Source organism: Protopterus annectens, chromosome 7.part0 (assembly GCF_019279795.1).
Source record: "Protopterus annectens isolate FY-2018-M chromosome 7.part0, PAN1.0, whole genome shotgun sequence".
In the NCBI taxonomy this organism is placed as follows: Eukaryota; Metazoa; Chordata; order Ceratodontiformes; family Protopteridae; genus Protopterus; species Protopterus annectens.
In genome coordinates, this window is record NC_056739.1 from 859,196,006 (window position 1) to 859,216,666 (window position 20,661).

At 39.5% G+C, this 20,661-nt stretch overlaps 1 protein-coding gene across 1 annotated transcript in view; it reads right to left on the reverse strand.

The window, feature by feature from the left end:
- Positions 1–20,661, reverse strand: part of IPPK (inositol-pentakisphosphate 2-kinase) — an 828,159-nt gene that overhangs the window by 131,443 nt on the left and 676,055 nt on the right. Inside the window, exon 12 of the mRNA XM_044077413.1 lies at positions 18,153–18,232. Within this exon, the coding sequence (XP_043933348.1) occupies positions 18,153–18,232 (80 nt within the window). The remainder of the gene's footprint in view (positions 1–18,152; positions 18,233–20,661) is intronic.

Here is a 20,661-nt window from a genome sequence, read left to right on the forward strand (position 1 = left end):
GAGATGTTGGAGACAGTAGTGTTGCAGACTGCAGATGTTGGAGACAAGAGTTGGAAGGCCTGCTGCCATGGTGGCCTCCAAAGGAATCATATCACAAGGTTCAGGTCTGGTATTCATCAGACATGTGGGGCTGCAAAACCATCTCAGTGAGGTACTCTGTCAACTTAAGCATAGATGTGGAATGATCATAATCATCTGCAGTGCCCTTTACCTTTTAATTTTTTTGGTAAGGTAGTGGTAGAAGCTGAGGAAGGTGGATTAGTGTCAGGACCTGGGTCCAAGGATTCCATGTGTGTCGTGAGGACTTCTGCCCTATGCTTAAGTGTTTTGGCTCTAAATCAACACACCCTGACAACTGGAAACTTCATGCTGAAGCCCCATACAAGACAGACAAAAAGAATGAAGCTCTTTATGTGAGTTTTGCTCCCCACATTTCAAGCAGTTATTAACTTTTTTGAACAATAACCAGAAGAAAGAGTTCCCCAACAGGCTACTTATTGGAAATTTGTAGAAACTCTGAAGGAAAATGAACCAGCCAAATGACCATGAGCATCTCGTACATGAAAAAGCACATCAGACTACATTGTTCAAAAGAACTGAAGGTGGTGCCGACTGATGCCCCTCTTATACCCTGATTTCAAAATGTCTGCTGCTGGATGCCCATTGACTAGAATTGAGCTGGTCACAGGTCTCTGAATGGCAGGAAGACTGAAGGATCAGTATCGCAGCATTGACTACAAAGAACATCTAAACTTATTCCCTCACCTAAACCTAACTTTAGCCCTAGCCTAGAAAAGACCACTCACCTGCATTCATGCATACCTTACACAACATTAAAAGTCAATGTTTAAATTTTCTGAATGTCAGCCAGTGTAACGTTTGACTTAAACAGCAGTAAACTCTGACGAGAAGATGTGCACTCAGCAGCATATACCACACCTATATATTTGTCTGTGTTACTCCCAACTAGGCTAGTAGCCTGTTTAAGATCTGATGTGGTATTTATACTAATACAGGAAACTTGGCCAGGACATCTGGGAACTTCCCCTACTCTTTGCGTATGGGGATGCAATTCATTCTTACACCTCCTGTCTTCGGGTTTGGGTGCAGAGGCTGCTTGGAGATGCAGAAAATCCAAACTCGAGCATGGAGGAGGAAGGAGAGGTTTTTCAGGTTTTTGATGCAAGTAAAGCTGTTTAATCAAACAGTTGAAGAGCTGAAAATAAGAGTTAATGAATTAGAAGTTATGCAGAGTAAGGAGAATGGAGACGGGAGAAAAGAAAGTGGAGGAGAGTCAGTAAAAGGCAAAAAAATAGGAGCCAAAGTGGATACGGTGGATTCAGAGGAGTTAGTTCAGCAAAATTTGTTTGCAGAAGATTCTGTAACACCCGATTGTGTTGTTACAACCCTCCAGTCAGGACAGTTACAGGATGGTTATTTGAAAGACCTAATCGAATGGAGCAAACCAGAAACTGAGAAGGCAGTGTTGAGGGGAGAAATAAAAGACAGAATTCAAGTAGTAGTAGCTCAGGAAACAAGGAAGGAAGAAAAAAAATCCTATGCACAGACGGTATGAGAAGGCGAAAGAAGAGACGTGAATAAGGCAGAAGTAAGAAGAAAGCATTGCGAGAGGATAAGTAGCAAACTGAAAAGGAACTAGACCAGTATGAAATATGTGACAGCATCATTTCATCATTGGGTACTGAACCCAGAGAGGTAAGAGCTTTTATTTGTATTAAAGATACTTTCTGTGACATTTTTTTTTTTTTTTTTAAGAGACACAGTATATGGAAAAATCCTTAGAACAACAGGAAAAGAGAAAGAATGAAAACCACTGGAACGTGTTTGTTGTACAGGCACTTAATATAGAAGCTACAAAAAGAGTACTTATACAATTTTGAACTGAACTGGAAAGAGGCGATTTAAAAGACTATTTAAAAACTGTGCAGAGATGAAATGGACATTAAAAAGATCTATGACAATAGAAGTTTATGGACTGGGGGATGAGAATGTGGTGTTATATTGAAAATGCAAAATGATAAAATAATGCATTTGCCAAGTAAAATGAATGTGGACCAGAATAAGGGATTGATTAGATACTGGGGACAACCAAAAACATGTTTTTTGTGCGATAAAAGATGATCATTTCCAGAACAATTATGACAAACATTTTTATTTGTGGTAAAGTTGGTCATGAAGCAAAACAAAATGTGAGCAAAAAAGTATAAAATGTGGAAAAATTATGACACTCATGGATGAACTGTAATGCTAAAGAGAACTATACATAGGAAACAAAGTCAGATCAAGATAGGGAGAATGTTTTAGGAGACAATACAGAAGAAACAAGAAACAAAATAATGAGGAAGATATAACAATGAAAGTAAAAGAATGCACGAGAGAAACAAAAGGAAAAGGAGAGATAGAGGAAGAAATAAGTAATTCAAGAGATGAAGAGGTAGATAAATAGATAAGAGTTAAAAATAAAACACCAGAATAAGGTGCGCATGCAAAGCACCAAACGTCGTGTAGATCCAAAATTTAATGAAACAGATAAAACAGATTAACGCCACCAAAAATCCAAAATGCATTTTCATACAAATAAGAAGATAGACTTCATCAGATAACAAGAAGAAATCACATCACATCATATATATATATATATATATATATATATATATATATATATGCCTAAACCTATGAAATACTAATTACATCCAGCTGATAAAAAACACGTAAAACATAAATAATTACATAGTGATACCAAAGTTAAATGCCATCTAGTGACTAAAAAGATATATGCATAAAATATCACATGAAAACATTTTTTCTATCTCATACAAAATTCATACAAAAGTTTAAAATCATATAGAAGATGTGTAAATACAAGCACCAGGGTAACAAATCAAAAACAGAAACAAACCATCAGGTTAAATAATCTGATAAAACAAGATCTTAAATTTATAACTTAGCTGCCCTAAGCTTTAGTAAAGGGGCAATACTTATGTTCTTGTTGAGCCCTGGTGATCTCCCCGAATCCAGGGTCACCTGCAAGAAGAGCTCCCAGTAAGCTAAACTCGTTTCCTAAGGGCCTCCCCCGATATCCATAGACACTTGTTCTACCACACAAAAAAACACAAATCTGGCATCCTTACAGACCAAAGTGTGTTTAAATAATGCATTTCCTTCATTGCATGTCCTAATTTCATAGTGGTGTTCATAGATCCTCTTCTTTAATTTGCACTCTGTCTTCCCGATATAAAACGCCTGACAGGTATCACAAAGCTCAAGATATACAACACCAGAACTGTTACAATTATAGAAACCAGTACCTAAAATACTCTTAGCCCTACTTGGTAAGTAGATCTTATCAGTGTTGGAAATAAACACACATTGCGAGCATGCCCCACACTTAAAGGTCCCCCTCTTTTTCCTGGAATCTATATTTTTGTTTTTCATATTAGATTCAAAAATTTTTTTCAGACATTTCCCTTTCCTAAAAACAAAATCCAAGGGTGCCTTACTAAACGTTGACAAATCAGTAAAATTAATACATTTGTCCCATTCAGTTTGGATAATTTTCTTCACCAAAAAAAATCACCACAAAAATCAGTGGTCACTGCCCTACTTAAAAAGCCTGGATCACCTTGACTCCTGCCCGTATTTCCAATCACAGGGCCTTTCCCTAACAAAGGGAAATAATGAACATTTCTTCCCTCCTCTACAGTCTTCCTTAACCTATTAACCATCTCAATAGGGTAACCCCTATCAAGGAACAATCTCTCTAGAAAATCACACTCGTCCTTAAAATCACCATCCCCCAAGGTCATCCGACTGACCCTAATAAACTGACCTTTCACTATACCAACTTTCTGGTGACAGGGATGTGCACTATGAAAGTGCAGATATGAGTTTGAAAAGGTTTTTTTTACAGAAGACCGTAGATTTGAGATCCTCTTTGGTTTTATGTAAGGACACATCCAAGTAATCCATTCTATCCCATGAAACGATGTGTAAATTCCAAGAATTCAGTAGTTTGACCTAAGAAAACTAAGAACTCACTCAGATGGTCCTCAGTTTCTGTCCAAAACAAAGAGATATAATCTAGGAACCTCCTATAGAGGGACCAACTGTTCCAACTGTACCTGGTGGTGGAATGAAGAAGTACAGGAGAGTACACAGAGAAAGAGGTTGGCGAAGAAGTGGGATTGTCAGAGAGATGAAGAAAGTAGAGAAGAGTATAAGGAGATGAGGTGCATGGCAAAGATAGAGGTGGCGAAGGCTAAGGATAAGGCGTATGATGAGTTGTATAAAAGGTTGAACACAAAGGAGGGAGAAAAGGACCTGAACCGATTGGCTAGACGGAGGGACCGAGCTAGTAAAGATGTGCAGCAGGTAAGGGTGATAAAGGATAAGGAGGGAAACATACTCACAAGCGAGGAGAGTGTGCTGAGCAGATGGAAAGAGTACTTTGAGGGGCTGATGAATGAAGAGAATGAGAGGCAGAGAAGGTTGGATGATTTGTGGATAGTGAATTATGAAGTGCAGTGGATTAGCAAGGAGGAAATAAGGATAGCTATGAAGAGGATGAAGAACGGAAAGGCTGTTGGTCCAGATGACATACCTGTGGAAGCATGGTGGTGTTTAGGTGAAATGGCAGTGGAGTTTTTAACTAGATTGTTTAATGAAATCTTGGAAAGTAAGAGGATGCCGCCTGAGGAATGGAGAAAAAGTGTTTTGGTACCGATTTTTAAGAATAAGGGTGATGTGCAGAGCTGTAGTAACTACAGAGGGATTAAATTGATCAGTCACAGCATGAAGTTATGGGAAAGAGTAGTGGAAGCTAGGTTAAGAAGGGAGGTGATGATTAGTGATCAGTAGTATGGTTTCATGCCAGGAAAGAGCACTACAGATGTGATGTTTGCTTTGAGAGTGTTGATGGAGAAGTACAGAGAATGTCAGAAGGAGTTGCATTGTGTCTTTGTGGATTTAGAGAAAGCATATGACAGGGTGCCTAGAGAGGAGTTGTGGTACTGTATGAGGAAGTCGGGAGTGTCAGAGAAGTATGTAAGAGTGGTACAGGAGATGTACAAGGGTAGTGTGACAGCAGTGAGGTCTGTGGTGGGAGTGACGGATGCGTTTAAGGTTGAGTTGGGATTACATCAAGGTTCAGCTCTGAGCCCTTTCTTATTTGTAATGGTGATGGACAGGTTGACAGATGAGATCTGACAGGAGTCCCCGTGGACTATGATGTTTGCGGCACTGACAAAAAGGCAGGAGTTAGAGCTGGATGTGGCAGAGTTAAAGATGTTAAGATTTGCACTGGGTGTGACGAGGGTGGACAGGATTAGGAATAAGTATATTAGAGGGTCAGCCCAGGTTGGAAGGTTTGGAGACAAAGCCAAAGAGGCAACATTACGTTGGTTTGGACATGTGCTGAGGAGGGATGCTGAGTATATTGGGAAAAATACGCTAAGGATGAAGCTACCAAGTAACAGGAAAAGAGGAAGGCCTAAGATAAGGTTTATGGATGTGGTGAGAGAGGACATGCAGGTGGTGGATGTGACAGAGCAAGATGCAGAGGACAGGAAGAAATGGAAACAGATGATCCGCTGTGGCGACCCCTAACGAGAACAGCTGAAAGAAGATGATCCAGCAAGTAGTATTCTATTTGCATTAGTTATGACTGCGGTAGTTACCAAGATAGATTTAGCATTGGAGAAAGCTAAATATTGTACATCAGAGGGAATTCAGATCCCAGTGATGTTCTCTTATCCGGACAATCTAGTACGAGTTGTTAAAAATAAAGAATAGACGAGTATAGCTACTAAGATGCTTGACAAAGAACTAAAGGTGTTAGGTTTGAGTATTATTGAAGGACAGAGTAAAGGACTGGGGTTTTCTTGAAAAACAAGAGATACTCAGTTTAATAAAGAAGAAATACAAATTCTTGGGAAAATGTTTGGTATTGAGCAAAAGAGAGTGACACAATGGAAGGATATAATACTTAAAATAAGGAGCACTTGTACATTCTGGAGAACAATTAAACTTGTATATAGGAAAAAGCATGTTTAATTAACTCAAGTCATATTAGGTAAGATGACACATTTAGCAAGTGTACTTATGATACCACTATAATGTGAAAAAGAATTATTAAATGTGTTAATTACATTTCTATGAGGATCTAGACTGAACCTTATTAAAAGAAGAATTCTTTATGTAACCAGAAAAGGAGGATGCTTGTGTTTAATAAACCCATCTGTATATATAGCCTCAATGAATTTAAATAAAATACAAGAATATAGGAAAAAGTAAAATTGTTAATAAAGATTATTGAGGAAAATATAAATCACTATGGGAAAGGCTTAAATATTTAAAAAGAAGTAAAGGAATCACTTGTACAGAAATTAAACTATATTAAGAGAAATTATTACTATGAAAGATTGATTTAAGAAATATAGAACAGTACAGGAAAGTATGGTATGAAACATAATGGTAACATTTTATTATATTTACCCTTTGAAGCACTTAGGAGAAAAAAAGTAAAAGCTAAAACGGTGTGAAAATATGTGACATGTACAGATTTTCTTTGTGGAGGTTGTGTAAGTAGGCTTCCAGTAAAGACAAATATGCCATATAAAAATAAAAGATAGAATCTGCGTACATTGTGGGAATTAGAGACTGCTGAACAGGTTTTTCTGAAATGTAAAAGAATATCAATTATGGGAAGAAATATATGTGATAAAGAATGTTGGATTGAAAAATATTAAATGTATAAATATGGACATGATATAATATGGATATTATAAAAATATGAAAAAATGATATGGATTAGATGAAAATTTTTGTATAATGTGGATTGTTTTGCATGAAAGAATGTCAGAGATATTGAAGAAAATAAGATTTTGGCTGTGGAAAAAAAAGGAGTGGGGGGAATTGAAAGTTTAACAATTTTGAAAATATGTAAATTACTTGTATACAATTGTAAATGAGTTGTACATTTTGTATACAGAATGTATATATTGTGTTTTGTGAATTTTAATAAAGGACTCATACTTTGGAGCTGCTAGATGACACTGGAGGGCTACTACAGCAGCAAGGAAGAGGCCTAAGGGAAGCAGCAGGATGGAGAAAGAGAGAAAAGCTATGCTGAGTTTGGAGGTGGAAAGTGAGAATTTGGAGAAACAGTTATTTCAGTGTGGAGCTTCAGAATGTAAATAATGGTAAATGTTACAAATGAGGAGTGTTTAGCTGTCTCCATGAAGAAGGAAATAAGCAAGTCTGTTGAAGTGGTAAAGCTAACATCATCATCAGGGCATCAGGGGGGCTTGCAGATGATGTTCTGTTAAAAATAATCAAGCAGGGTGATCCATGTGACAAGTTCTGCTGTTTCATAGGGCAAAATGGCAGATAACTGTTTTGGAACTGCTGAGGATGATAATTTGGAGAAGGAACCAGGAGATGTGGCGGTGGAGAATGCAGCAGTTAAAACTTGTGCACCAATGACAGAAAGAAGAAAAGGAAAGCAGAAAAACAAGGTTTTCTGGTTTTGTGGCAGCAGATAACACTAACTAAAATTTGTACAGCAGTGACAGCAGGCAAAAAAGGAGAGCAGCAACAAACAAAGTAAAACTGTTTTTAAAAAGCTGAGAAGACCAACTGTGAGACTAAGAACCATAAAAATGACACTGTAATGGACAAATATTATGTAATGGACAATTTTGTAGCTGTTCTGGATATTAAAGCTCCAGAAATTCTGTCTTTAATACACATTGGGACAGAGACTTTTTGTGACAACATTTGAAACTGCTGGAGTGATAATGAAATTTCTGGAACTGTGCAACAAAAAGGAGGTTTATCCATGGAGCAATTATTTATTTTCTGATAGTAACTTAAATGTTAAAAACAATGTTACTTTGCAGTTTAGAACTGATGAACTGAAGAAGGTGATGTTAAAACAATACATGCAGGATTTGTGTGAAACTGTTGATAATATTGTGAATTTTAGAGATCAGAGAAACTTAAGGAATCAAGGGTGGAAGTTGGAAGCAGTTTTGAAACTGAAATAGAAAAAAAAATGCAACACTGTGAAACACTTGCCAGGTGTCACTTTTGTGGCTGGTCACACAGGAACATTAAGATATGCAGGCCTGCCTAAAACATTTTCTTTTGTGGGGACTTCTTATTTTATTAATGATTGTGACAAAGTATAATATAACCTGTATGGGGACAAAAGACATACAACAAGAAGGTGTGTGCCAGAAGGCAGGTTGTGTAAAAAAAGGGAACTTTTGGATGGATTGGATGGATTGTCAAGATCAAGGAGTAAATAATGAAAGAAGGGGAAAGGAAAGAAAACTTACATGAAGGACAACAAGAGGCTGGGGAGAGGGTGAAATAGGTGAAGGAGAAACTGTACAAGAAGAAAATATGGTGGGGAAAAATGAGGAGAGACAGTATATGCAGGAAAAGAGGTCAGGAGAAGGGACTGACACTAATATTTTTTTGAAGGTTATGCATATACAACTAGCAAGGAAAGATAATTTGTTTGTTGGCTTAGATTTTGATTTCCATTTTCTAGTAATTGCTTTTTTGGCAGCCACCATCACTAGACATAGCAAGGCCTTACCATGTCTAGGCAATTTCGATTCTGTATCATAGCTTAGAAACATCAACTCCCCTCTTCAGACCAATCTGACCACCCAGCATCTCTGGCAGTGCATCCTGTAGGGAATCAAAGTCCAACAACTCACCGCATTCCTAGAAAATATGTTCCCAATTACCTCTTTCTTCCCCTTCGCACCTCTAACATTTACCGTCTACCAGAGGAAAAATTCTCTGGAGTCTACACAGATATTTATATAACCAAAGTAAACATTTCTAGGCAAAAATTCTAAATCTTCTAGATTTTGTTGCATATTTGGGAGACTTACATATATCCTAAACATTGTTTCTTTGTGAATTGCTTACCCAATCTCTCTTTCCAATCCTTTTTAATCTCCTCTGATTGATTCTTAAAGTTATTGTGCAATATTTTATATGCCCTATTAATTATTCCTTTTTTAATGACAGCTTCTGTTCTAGATTCTATTAAATACTCTACCACTGCCCGTCTTTCGTTTAGGATCCCTTATTTCTTTCTCTTTGCCTATACTCTGATATCAATCCCTGCTAGGGAAGGCAATCTCTAACCTGCAGTCCAAATAAATTCTTGGCATCTTCCCATTCTATCATCTTTCCCTATATTGGGTTCCTTTGCCAGTTTTCTCGAATAAAATCTTGAAAAATAAATTACTATTTGTGAATTGGATGAAGTACCCGGGAAACTAAATGTTGATTCAGTATCAGGCCTAGATTGTATGGGTACAAGAACTTAGTGGATTGGCAAAGAGAATATTTTGTAAATGTACTAAATGAATGCTTGAAGGAAAGGTTTATTTATGAAGAATTGTACAGTGGGACACTAAAACTTGTATGGAGGAAGGATGATAAGAATGAAATAAAAATTTGGAGATCCAACACACTAAATAGAGTATAATTTTTCTACAAGAATACATAGAAGAATGGAAGGAAGGATGAGTGATATTACAAAAGAAAGGATATATGATGGACAAGGGAACATATGTCAAGAATTGTCAATGGTTGAGAGAGAAACTGTGAATATTATAAATAAAAGGAAGGATGTGAAACTTGCAGTTGATATTAGCAAGGCATTTGCTACAGTAGGACATGATGCTTTGTGGGATGTTATGGAAAAGTATGGAAGAGGTAACAGAATTATGAGAGTGTGTATGTCAGCATCTCAGAGAGAGTGTGTTAGTAAATGGGGTGGTTAAATAAAGATATATGCATGAAGTGTGGTATAAGACAAGGATGTCCTATGAGTGAAATATTGTTTGCACTGGTTATGAATGTGGCAGTGAGTGAAATAGCTTATAAATGGAGGTTGCGATTCCAGTAGATTTGATATAGACATACGATATAGTTGTAGTTGCTAAGAACAAAATATGGATGAGGGAGATGATGGTTTGATTGAATGGATGTTTAAAAGAAATGGAAATGACCTTGAATAACAATAAATGTCAGAGTCTGGGTGGTGATGTGAAAATTGGGGGTGTGCATTTTTCAATGAATGAGGTGCCTTTGCTAGTGATAAAATGTGGGAAAAATAGTGTAGCTATGATGCAATGGGTGGGTTTGATAAAAGAAACAGGTCTTCTGTGGAGGAAGTACAGATTAACATTCAGGAAAATGGCTTATTTGGTGAATTCTATATTAATGGGAAAAATACCATACGTGTCAAATGTTTATATGATTACACAAAAATATGAGAAGGCAATAGCAACTAGTGTTTTCTTTCATTTGGGGTTCAAGATGTAAGCCTAGTGAAAAGAGGTGTGTTGTACACGAGTGAAGACGAAGGGGAACTGGGGTTACTAAATCCAGTTGTTTAATACGCTATACAAGTTTAAAGCAGCAGAATAAAGTGGGTAAAATAGAAGAATGAGAAATTAATAGTGAGAATGTTTACAAGCAAAAAATGGTTCTGGGAGATGAGAATAAGAAAAACAATATGTGAATGACGAAATTAAAAATTATCAAGAAAAAATACGAATGTGGAAAATAAAAAATTAAAATATAGAGAAACATAGAAAGAAGTGATGTAATTTGATGAAAGAGTATTATGTAGATTCATGGGAAAATTTACCAGAAGTAATTAAAGCCATTAAAGTCAGGAAACATTAGTGTGCCAAGATAGTACAGTGACATGATTTTCTATGTAGACTGGTAATAAATAAATAATCAGTAAAGCAGAATATGCCATATAAAAAGAAAGTGGATAGTATATTTTGTGTAGAAAAAGGGACAGAGCATGTTCTTTTAAAATATAAAAGAGTGGTGAAACTCTGCAAAAAGTTGTGTGAAGAAACTTTTTTTGAAAATATTAATGACAGCCAATATAGATATGAATATGATTGTGTATGATATTATAAGAACAAGAAAGAAAATATATGAGATGGGTAGAAAAATATTTGTTTTCGGTAATATAGGTTATTTGGAATGAAAAAAGTACAGTTTTGTACCTACCATAAATGTAGATGTTCGAAGATCCACATTGCTGCAGTCCTAACACTTGGGTAGTCCGCTGTCCCTCGGTCGGCCCGAATATCAGAGTATAAGGCTGACGTCGGTCAAGGCGCATTTGACTGACATCAGAACGTCAGGGTACAAATGCGCATGACCGACGTCATATCCTCAGTCTTTTCTTGCCCCAGATGTCAGAAGACCCTAAAGGAAAAGGTCAAAACCCATAGACAACAACTAAACAACCAACCAGCCTAACACCAAAAATATGTACAATATAGACAATATATACAATAGACACAATATACCTCAGATGGATAACCCAACCCACACAACCACCTCAAACTACAGAGGGGAAGGAGGGAGGGTAAATTGGACTGCAGCAATGTGGATCTTCGAACATCTACATTTATGGTAGGTACAAAACTGTACTATGTTCTTCATCTCACATTGCTGCAGTCCTAACACTTGGGTAGAATCCCAAAGCAGAGGTAAGGGAGGATGGCTAAACTATAATGAAGCAGGAGCTGCCAAAATGCCCTGCAACACAGCAGTGGCAAAACCAGCCCTGGATTTAGAGTATAGTGGAAGGTGGTAATGCCTAGAGAAGGTATGCACTGAACTCCAAGTGGCTGCCTCCAAAATATCCTTAGTAGCCACCCCTCAAAGGCTGTTGAAGTGGCAGTAGCCCTAGTGGAATGAGGCCTAATCCCAGCTGGAATCTCTTTGCCATGATGGGAATAACAGAAAGCAATGCAAAATCCAATCCACTTAGAAATAGTTTGTTTTGACACGGGCTTGCCCTGAGAGCACAAAGCAAAAGAAACTAATAACTGCTGAGATTGTCTGAACCCTTTAGTTCTGTCCAAATAATATCTCAACTGCCTGTGTACATCTAAAGTGTGCAAAATCTTTTCCCCTTATTTTGGGGATTTGCATAAAAAGTAGGCAAATGAATAGTTTGGTTTAAAGCCACACTAGAAACCACTTTAGGCATAAAGGAAGGATTAGTACGTAAAGATACCCTATCCTTATGGAAAATTAAGAAAGGCTCAACTGCCATAAGGGCCTGCAATTCAGAAACCCTTCTTGCAGAGGTAATGGCCAATAAAAAAGCAGTCTTCCATGACAAATATTTCAACTCAGCAGTAGCTGCAGGCTCAAAAGGTTGTAGAGTGAGTTTCTCCAACACAAAATTGAGATCCCAAGCAGGAGTAGGAGCCCTTCGGGCGTCTTATATTCTTTGCCCCTCTAAGAAATTGCTTGAACAAAGGATGAGAAAACAATGGTGGGTCACAGTCGTAGTGAGCTGAAATTGCTGCAGCATGAATCTTAATAGAAGAGAAGGACAAACCTTTGTCCAATAACTCAGTAAGATATTGAAGAGCCACACTTAAATCAGGCTCAGAAACATCCAAATCCTTAGCTGCACTCCAAAATAAAAATCTCTTCCATTTATCTGCGTACACTTTCCTTGTACTAGGCCTTCTAGCTTCCAAAATCACATTCAAAACTTGTTGTGGAAGTTGAGACCCTCTATGGTTTAAAACAGAATATGCCAGGCTGTTAGGTGAAGAGAGTGAAGTTTGACATTGAGCAAATGACTGTCCTCCTGGGACAACAGATGTGGAATCAAAGGCAAAGGCCATGGAGGCTTCCGTACTAGACTTCTCAGTAATGGGTACCAGTGCTGTCGAGGCCAATCTGGATCTATCAAAATCATCCTTGGCTTGTCCTGTCTGACCTTCAGAAGTACCTTTGGGAGGAGAGGCAGAGGTGGAAAGGCATACACATGAAGATTTTTCCAACTGAAAGAAAGAGCATCCACTTTCCAAGCTGTGGGATGAAACCTCTTCGTGCAAAACTTTGGCAGCTGGTGGTTTAGTGGAGAAGCGAACAGATCTATGTCTGGAGTTCCCCAGGACACTGTCAATTTCTGAAATACATGAAGATCCAGTTTCCACTCGTGGGGATCCATGATTTGTCTGCTTAACACATCTGCTAAGGAGTTCTGTGCTCCCGGCAGAAACCTTGCCTGAAGACTTAGTTGTAAACTGAGAGCAGTCTCCCACAAAATCATTGCTTGCCTGCATAGAGGATAAGAATGAGTTCCCCCTTGCTTGTTGATGTACCACATGACAGTTGTGTTGTCTGTTAGAATCAACACCTGCCCTGGAAGAAGTAAATCCTTGAAAGCCATTAATGCAAACTGGACTGCTAACATCTCCTTCAAGTTGATATGTAGATGCTGTAGTCTGACAGGCCACTTGTCTTGTATCCACTTTCCGTTTAGATGAGCTCCCCAAGCTTTGTCTGAGGCATCTGTCGTTAAAATTTGACTCGCCTCTGGCGGGTCACAGAGAGTCCCTTGTTTAGGTGACATTCCTGAGCCCACCACAAAAATTCCTTTTGAATGCAAGGTATTATTTGAATGACAGTGTCCAGATCCTGGCAGTGCTGTGTCCATACATTTTTGAGATACCATTGCAACTTCCTCAGATGCAGTTTGGCATTGGGAAGCACCAGAATACAAGATGCCATGAACCCTAAGGCTTGAAGGACTGTCCTTGCAGTCAGCCCGGACTGAAGAGATAGATGATGGAAGTAAAGGGAAAGATTCTTTTGTTTGTCCGGGGTTAGAAAGGCCATCTGGGATGCTGTATTCAGTCTTACACCCAGAAAGCACATGTCTTGAGAGGGTACTAGACTGGACTTTATTTCGTTCACAGAATACCCCAGGCATTTTAGCACTGCTATCACATATTCCAAATGACGAAGAAGCTCGTCCCTTCCTTGAGCCAGAATCAGGCAATCGTCCAAATAAGGATAGATTTGTATTCCTTTTAGCCTGAAGAAAGCTATCACCAGAGCCAGAACTTTCGTAAATACTCTGGGCGCAGTAGATAAGCCAAAGGGCAATGCAGAGAACTGATAGTGAGAAGTCCCAGTCCGAAAACGCAGATACTTCCTGCAACTTAGCCTGATAGGAACATGAAGGTAAGCCTCCTTGAGATCCAAAGTTACCATCCAGTGATCCTTGCCCAGCAGAGGTAAAAGCTGTTGTAACGTCAACATTTTGAACTTGGGAATGTCCAGATAAGTGTTGAGGATAGATAAATCCAAAATTGGTCTCCACGTGTTCCCCTTTTTTGGTACAAGGAACAGGCGAGAATAAAATCCTAGGCCCCTTTCTGGCATAGGAACCGGCTGTATGGCCCCTATTTGGAGTAACAGAGAAATTTGCTTGTGAGCCTCTATTCTTTGTTGAGGAGGAATGTCTGGCATGCCTTTGAAAGGAGGCAAGGTATGGAAATAAAACCTGTAACCGTGATGTATGATATCCAATACCCATCTGTCTTGGGTAATCAAACTCCAATTTTCTTTGAAAAGTGCCAATCTTCCTCCCAAAGGTGCTGCCAGGCGAGAAGGTTCTGGCAGCTGAAAAGGCAGGTCATTGGGTCTGTTTACGAAAGGACTGACCCCTGCCCTCACCCGAAGACTGTGCAGGAGAACTCCCTGTTCTAGGCCTGAAAGAGCCCTGACCTCTGCCCCTGCCACGTCTAGATCTACCCCTAGACTGGGAATCATAAGAAGGATACGTCCACCCCTTAGTAGGCTAATTTCTACTAAACTTTGAAGGCTGAACCTGCAAAAAATCTTTAACAGTCTGCATAGACTTAGCCTTGTCTTCCATTTTCTTTAAGACTGCCTCAACAGGAGAACCAAACAAGACATCAGATTGCAAAGGGGCATCCAAAATCCTAGTTTTAACATGGTCAGATAAATTTTGATCCCTCAGCCAGGCATGCCTGCGAAGAACTGACCCAGTGGCAGCCACCCTAGACGAGGCCTGTACAGCATCAAAACCACATTGCAAAGAATGCTTACCCACCTGTTCAGAAACATGCACTAAATCTTGTAACTCTTTACAATCAATACCTTCCGCCAGAGCATCAACCTTAGATTTCAACTGTGAAAGGAGATAATTTTGATATTTCAACATGTGAAACTGGCAATTCAAAGCTCTCATGGCTAGAGTGGAAGAAGTATAAACTTTCTTTCCCCACCTATCCAAGGCCCTGGCATCTTTATCTGCAGGAACCGGATTTTTGACAACAGAAGCCTTAACACCTTTAGGCCCCTGGCTAACAGTTTCTGGGTCTGCCCTAGGACTCTTAAAAAGATACTTATGAGCTTCAGACACCCTGTAATACCTATCTGGTTTAACAGGAGCAGGAGGCAAAGAATCAGGATTAAGAGAAGCCTCTACAAACACATCTTCCACCACATTCAGAACAGGAGGTATAGCCAAAGGCCTATGCTGGGGTAAAAACAAAAATTCCCTAAGCCTTTTCCTGGAATCAGAGAAGTCCTGACCTTCCCATTTAAAATGCTCTCTCATGGAGTGAAGGGTCTCTGAAAAAGAAAAATCCTCAGGAGGAGAAGCAGAAGGAGTAGAATCATCCACATCAGAATCAGAATAATGAGAATACTCCTGCAAGTCTTCAGCCGAAGACTCAGACACATCCGAAGCCTGCTCATAATCACCCAACACTGGTTCCATCCTAGGCCTCTTATCAGGAGGGGGCATAGAGCCTCTAATTAAAGTAATTAAATCTTCTGCCATTTTAAGCATGTGCTTCTTGGGCACAGAACCTGAAGAACTAGGAGTGACACCCACAGAAGCTAAACTAGACCTGCCTCTAGGAGAAGCCTTGGAAGCAGAAAGAGAGGGCCTAGACACCTTAGGAAGGGAGGGGAGTACAGTTATCTGAGAAGCCCCTACAGCCTGACCTGCCTCCTGGGAGGCCACATCCTGTAAAAACAAAGTTTCTCCCTGGGACTCCAGAGAGGCCTCCGTCAGAACCACCGGTTCCACTGACGCCTCTAAAGAACCGGCGTCCGGTTCGGACGACTCCTCTAACCTAGGTTTAACTGCCTTGTCCTTGCGCTTCTTTGAGGAAGCCAGCGTCGGAGCATCCGACGGCATATTGTAATTGCACCGCTTCCCAAAGACCAACCTGGCACAATCCAACCTTCGCTTTATAGTGCGTTTATTGAACCTAGCACAAAAGCGACACCCAACAACGCCCTGCTCAGGTCCCAAACAAGGTATACACAAATTATGGTAATCCCTATGCGGTATCTGTTTCCCACAAGAAATACAGTTATTCACTTTTTCTGACATCCGGTAAACCACTGAGGCAAGAAAAAAACCAAAATATTCCCCAACGGGGTACTTAACCAACTCTGACTTCGGTCTGCAACTCCGAATTCGAAAAATTTCAGAACGCCGAACGGCACTTGCAACACTGCTTCTGCATCGGACCATGCGGCAAAAAAGACTGAGGATATGACGTCGGTCATGCGCATTTGTACCCTGACATTCTGATGTCAGTCAAATGCGCCTTGACCGACGTCAGCCTTATACTCTGATATTCGGGCCGACCGAGGGACAGCGGACTACCCAAGTGTTAGGACTGCAGCAATGTGAGATGAAGAACATCTTAACATTTGTTAAATGGAAAATGGATTTTGGCAGACATATTGTGATTAGTTTTCAATTAGTAATAATCAAACCTGAGATAAACTTCATTAGCTAGGATACTGCCACTGAGCAAACCTTATTTTGGCAGACATATTGGGAAAATGGATTATGGTTGTGGAAGAAGGGGGGGGGGGGACAATTACGAAACAACATCATGGAGGCTATTACAAGAAAAACGATAAATGGTACAAAAATAGTGTGTGTGTGTGTGTGTGTGTGTGTGTGTGTGTGTGTGTGTGTGTGTGCATGTAAAATAAGTAAATAATAGTGGCAACCTTTATGAATCCCAGCCAAGTGTACTCATTGTACACTTAGTGTAGCCTTTCTGAGTGAATAGACAGCACAAGAAATGTGGTACAAATGTTTTTGAATATAGAAAGTATACACTTAATGGAAACATTTATGAATATCAGGGAATTTTTTTATGTTGTGTAAAATAAAGGACCTCTACTCTTTTTGATAGGTGCCCTGGGTTCTTTTACATCCACCTGAGGTACCACCAACTCAAGCAGCTAGAACCTTGGCTTAATGTCGCATCTAAAGTATGACACACTCAGCAGTGCAGCAACTGATCTATCTGGTGTGAAAAGACTCCACAGCCTTCTGCAGTAAAGGTGAGTGTGCTACCTGCTGTGCCACTGACATTGCTCAAGAATATAATAGATATATATCTATGTATATACATCCCTCTTTTCTCATACACACACACAAGTATAAAATGTTCAGACTTGGTGAAATGTGAAATTCATAACAAAGACATTTACCTGAGGTATGGATACTGCACAAAACCAGAAATTACGAAAAGCATTAATCTTGAGCCTTACACTTTAGACATTTCTAAAAGTGTTTACAGAAAGACTATATAAGTTGACATCTGTGGAAATATGGCCTATGAAAGTGAAAATAACAGGTATGAAGAAATGTGTTTCAGATAAGCTGGCCTACTAACAGAGGCGCAAGGTGCATGCATCACTGATGACACAAGTATAGGAGCAAATCTGGGTCCCTGAAAAGAGTCAGCTGAGAGAAACAGGATGAATTAGCTACTAGTTGGCTCTTTTATCTTCTGAGGAGGGAAGAGGGATGTCTCATTGTTTGCATGAGAATACTGGGGGGGGGTCCATGCAACATGCAGTGTTACTAACAGTTACACTATGAGGACAACCACAACAGATTTCCTATGCAAATCTTGTAGAACTGACAGTTGTGGAAGCTTAATAAAATTGCTCATCTCATTCCCTCTAATGGGATTCTTGACTAGCTACCACTCGGTGATCACTGTAGTTCCATCTGGCCTACCTCCACACTGAGACCCTCACCGTTGGTTGTAATATGAAGCAGTTGATAAGGCTCTACTGTCCCAGCAGGCAAATCCAGGATGATCATCAAGGAATATATAAGTTCTGTGGCTGAGTATACAGAAGTCTATGAAATCAGCCAAAGGAGTGCAGAGGTCAAGTGAACAAGTTGAAAATTAAAAGCAAAAATAATACATTTAAGCAAAGATAAAAGGATTACATACCATGTGTCTTGCAGGCAAGGTGAAAAAGTAATCATAACAGAACAGTCCTTAGCAGTCATTGCCACTCTGTACTGCTGAACCTAAGGGGAAAATACAGTTCATTAACTGTTTTAAACCCATAATAAATGAACATGTGGGTGCAACTACTACCTAAAAATATCCTAGCTATACATTTATTATCTTTACTTAAAATTCTCTATTTGTAGGCATCATTTAATGCTGTGAACAAATAATCAGTACTAATAACCATTTTTTTTTTTTTTAAAGGCCGGGGGTAATTTGCCATCGCTTTCTTGATAGCTCCTGCAGCACATTACATCCTGATAGAAATATTGCTACTACTACAATGCTGGATTTTGACTCCAGCAACCCAGTTTTAGCTATCGCCAATGGTGGACCTGTCTATATACATTGATATCATAAAATGCTAGTTCTCCCATTTGCTCCACAATTCATTCCTGATATGGAAAGGGGTTTGACAGTGTTCTCTTTACAATCTTACTGTTGCTGCACAAACAGCATGCATGAGTTTGGCTAAGGCCCTCAACACAGCTCCACATAACAGTAAAAAGATGTATGTTCTAAACATAAACGGCCACATTTACTTAAATGTTTTGATCTACTGATACAGTGCAAGAAGTTCACACAACATGTCTTCTATTACATCTTGGGCTTTTTGCCAAACCCTCTAACTGTAAAATTCTGAAGGTGCATTTGTGGTAGGAACCTAACATAAATGCAGATGTTCTCAGAGGTTCACTACTGCAGACCTCACATTTGGAATATCCTGCCTACATGTAAGCCCATGACCAGCCTGAATTCCAGAGTTTTACCCTCCCCTCATTGCTTTTGCCAATGTCCTCCCACTAAGGGCATCAGTACATCAGTTGCATAAAGGAGGCACTGGCTGACAGCATCTTCATATCTTTATCCCCATGAAGGCTAGGGGGAAAGAAACTCATTGCTAGAGCCTCAGTGGACCAGACAGAAGAACTCCATCTGCTCCATGTCCACCACAGAGGACTGCCCAGTCTCCTCCAGGTGATAAGCAGACAAAAGCAGAGATGGGAACAAGTGAAAAGGTGACATGTAGAAAAAAGTAAGGGGGAAAGGAGATAGAGTAGCTGAATTGCAACAACGAATCTGTTCAAATATCTACACTTATGGTAGACTCCTAATACAAATGTACTACAGACAAGTACTAAATCACTCTGCAGGCCAATGCAAGCCCAGCCAGAAAACCACTAATTAGAAGCTCAACTCCCACCAGCTTCAAGAAGGGCAACATGAAACAGCCAAGGAGAATCGGAGGTTGCCCATCCAGTTACCTAGGTTTACCATGAAGTTGGCAAGGGTGATTCTCTGGCTGACATGTAGTGGAAGTCTGTTCTACAGGTGGTGGATAAAGATCTATCACACCGGCGTGTTTTTTTACATCTGCTGATGGAGGCTTAGTTCTTTTAACCAAGAATCTGAGATACTGTTTGTTCTGCAAAAGAATAGAAGGTTAAAGAAGGTTGGATTTTACTCCTCGAAAGGCTAGATGCTCAGACCTCCATGGAGTAGACTGAATACAGAGAGACAGCTGCCAATCAGTCCTGATAAAGACTGAGGCTACTGCTCCTTTTAGCTATAAATTGCTGAGGTTTCTCAAGCTGAGTAACACATTCTGACAAATACAAGCAAAAAAGTGCATTATCTTCAATTATAGAAATGAAGAGGTATGAGTAAAGGGGAAGACTTCTTTGGATCTAGTGGAGATACCACTGGAAATTAGATGAGGCAAAGAGAAGACTTTCAGCGCTAAAGTGGCAATATGATGGTCAAACAATAAGAAATTTTCAACTAGAGTACCGTCATCCCTTATGACAGTGCCTTATTGGTGGCGTGTCACCTATATGGTAAATGAAAATGTTTGGTTAACTAAAATGAACTATACTACATTATTCACGCTTAATTTGAGACAGTTGTCCGTGCACCAATAGTTAACATGGTTTGAACCCATGTTGTAGCAACTGTGAGTCAGTAGAAGATGGAATAACATCCAATAGTTTTAAACTTACAGGTATAGTGAAGATTCCCAAAGCCCAAACCTCAAGAGAGAAGGAATACAGTCACTTGGAATGGATGGTGGAAACAAACCATGCCTTGGTCCTTGACACTGATCTTCTGTTACAATGTTTGGAAAAGGTGTGGACAGATGGGCTGCTTTTAGTATAGCACTGGTAGTAACCCTCATCAGAAAGGCCTGGGGAAGGAGGAGTAGTTCTAATATGGTATGGGCCTTAAACTGGCCTGAGGCAGGTTTGTCATAGTGTAAGTAACAAAAGGAAATGCAATAGGGAGCCATTTATATCAAATGCTTGTTAACAGGTATGCCCTCCCCCTTCCCTTTGCAAGAGACAGACATGTGATCAAACTTTCTGACTTCTTTTGTTCTGTACATGTACTATCTCCGCTGCCTGTATACATTGAGAGATGCGGGGTCCTTTTTCCCAAACTTTGAGGC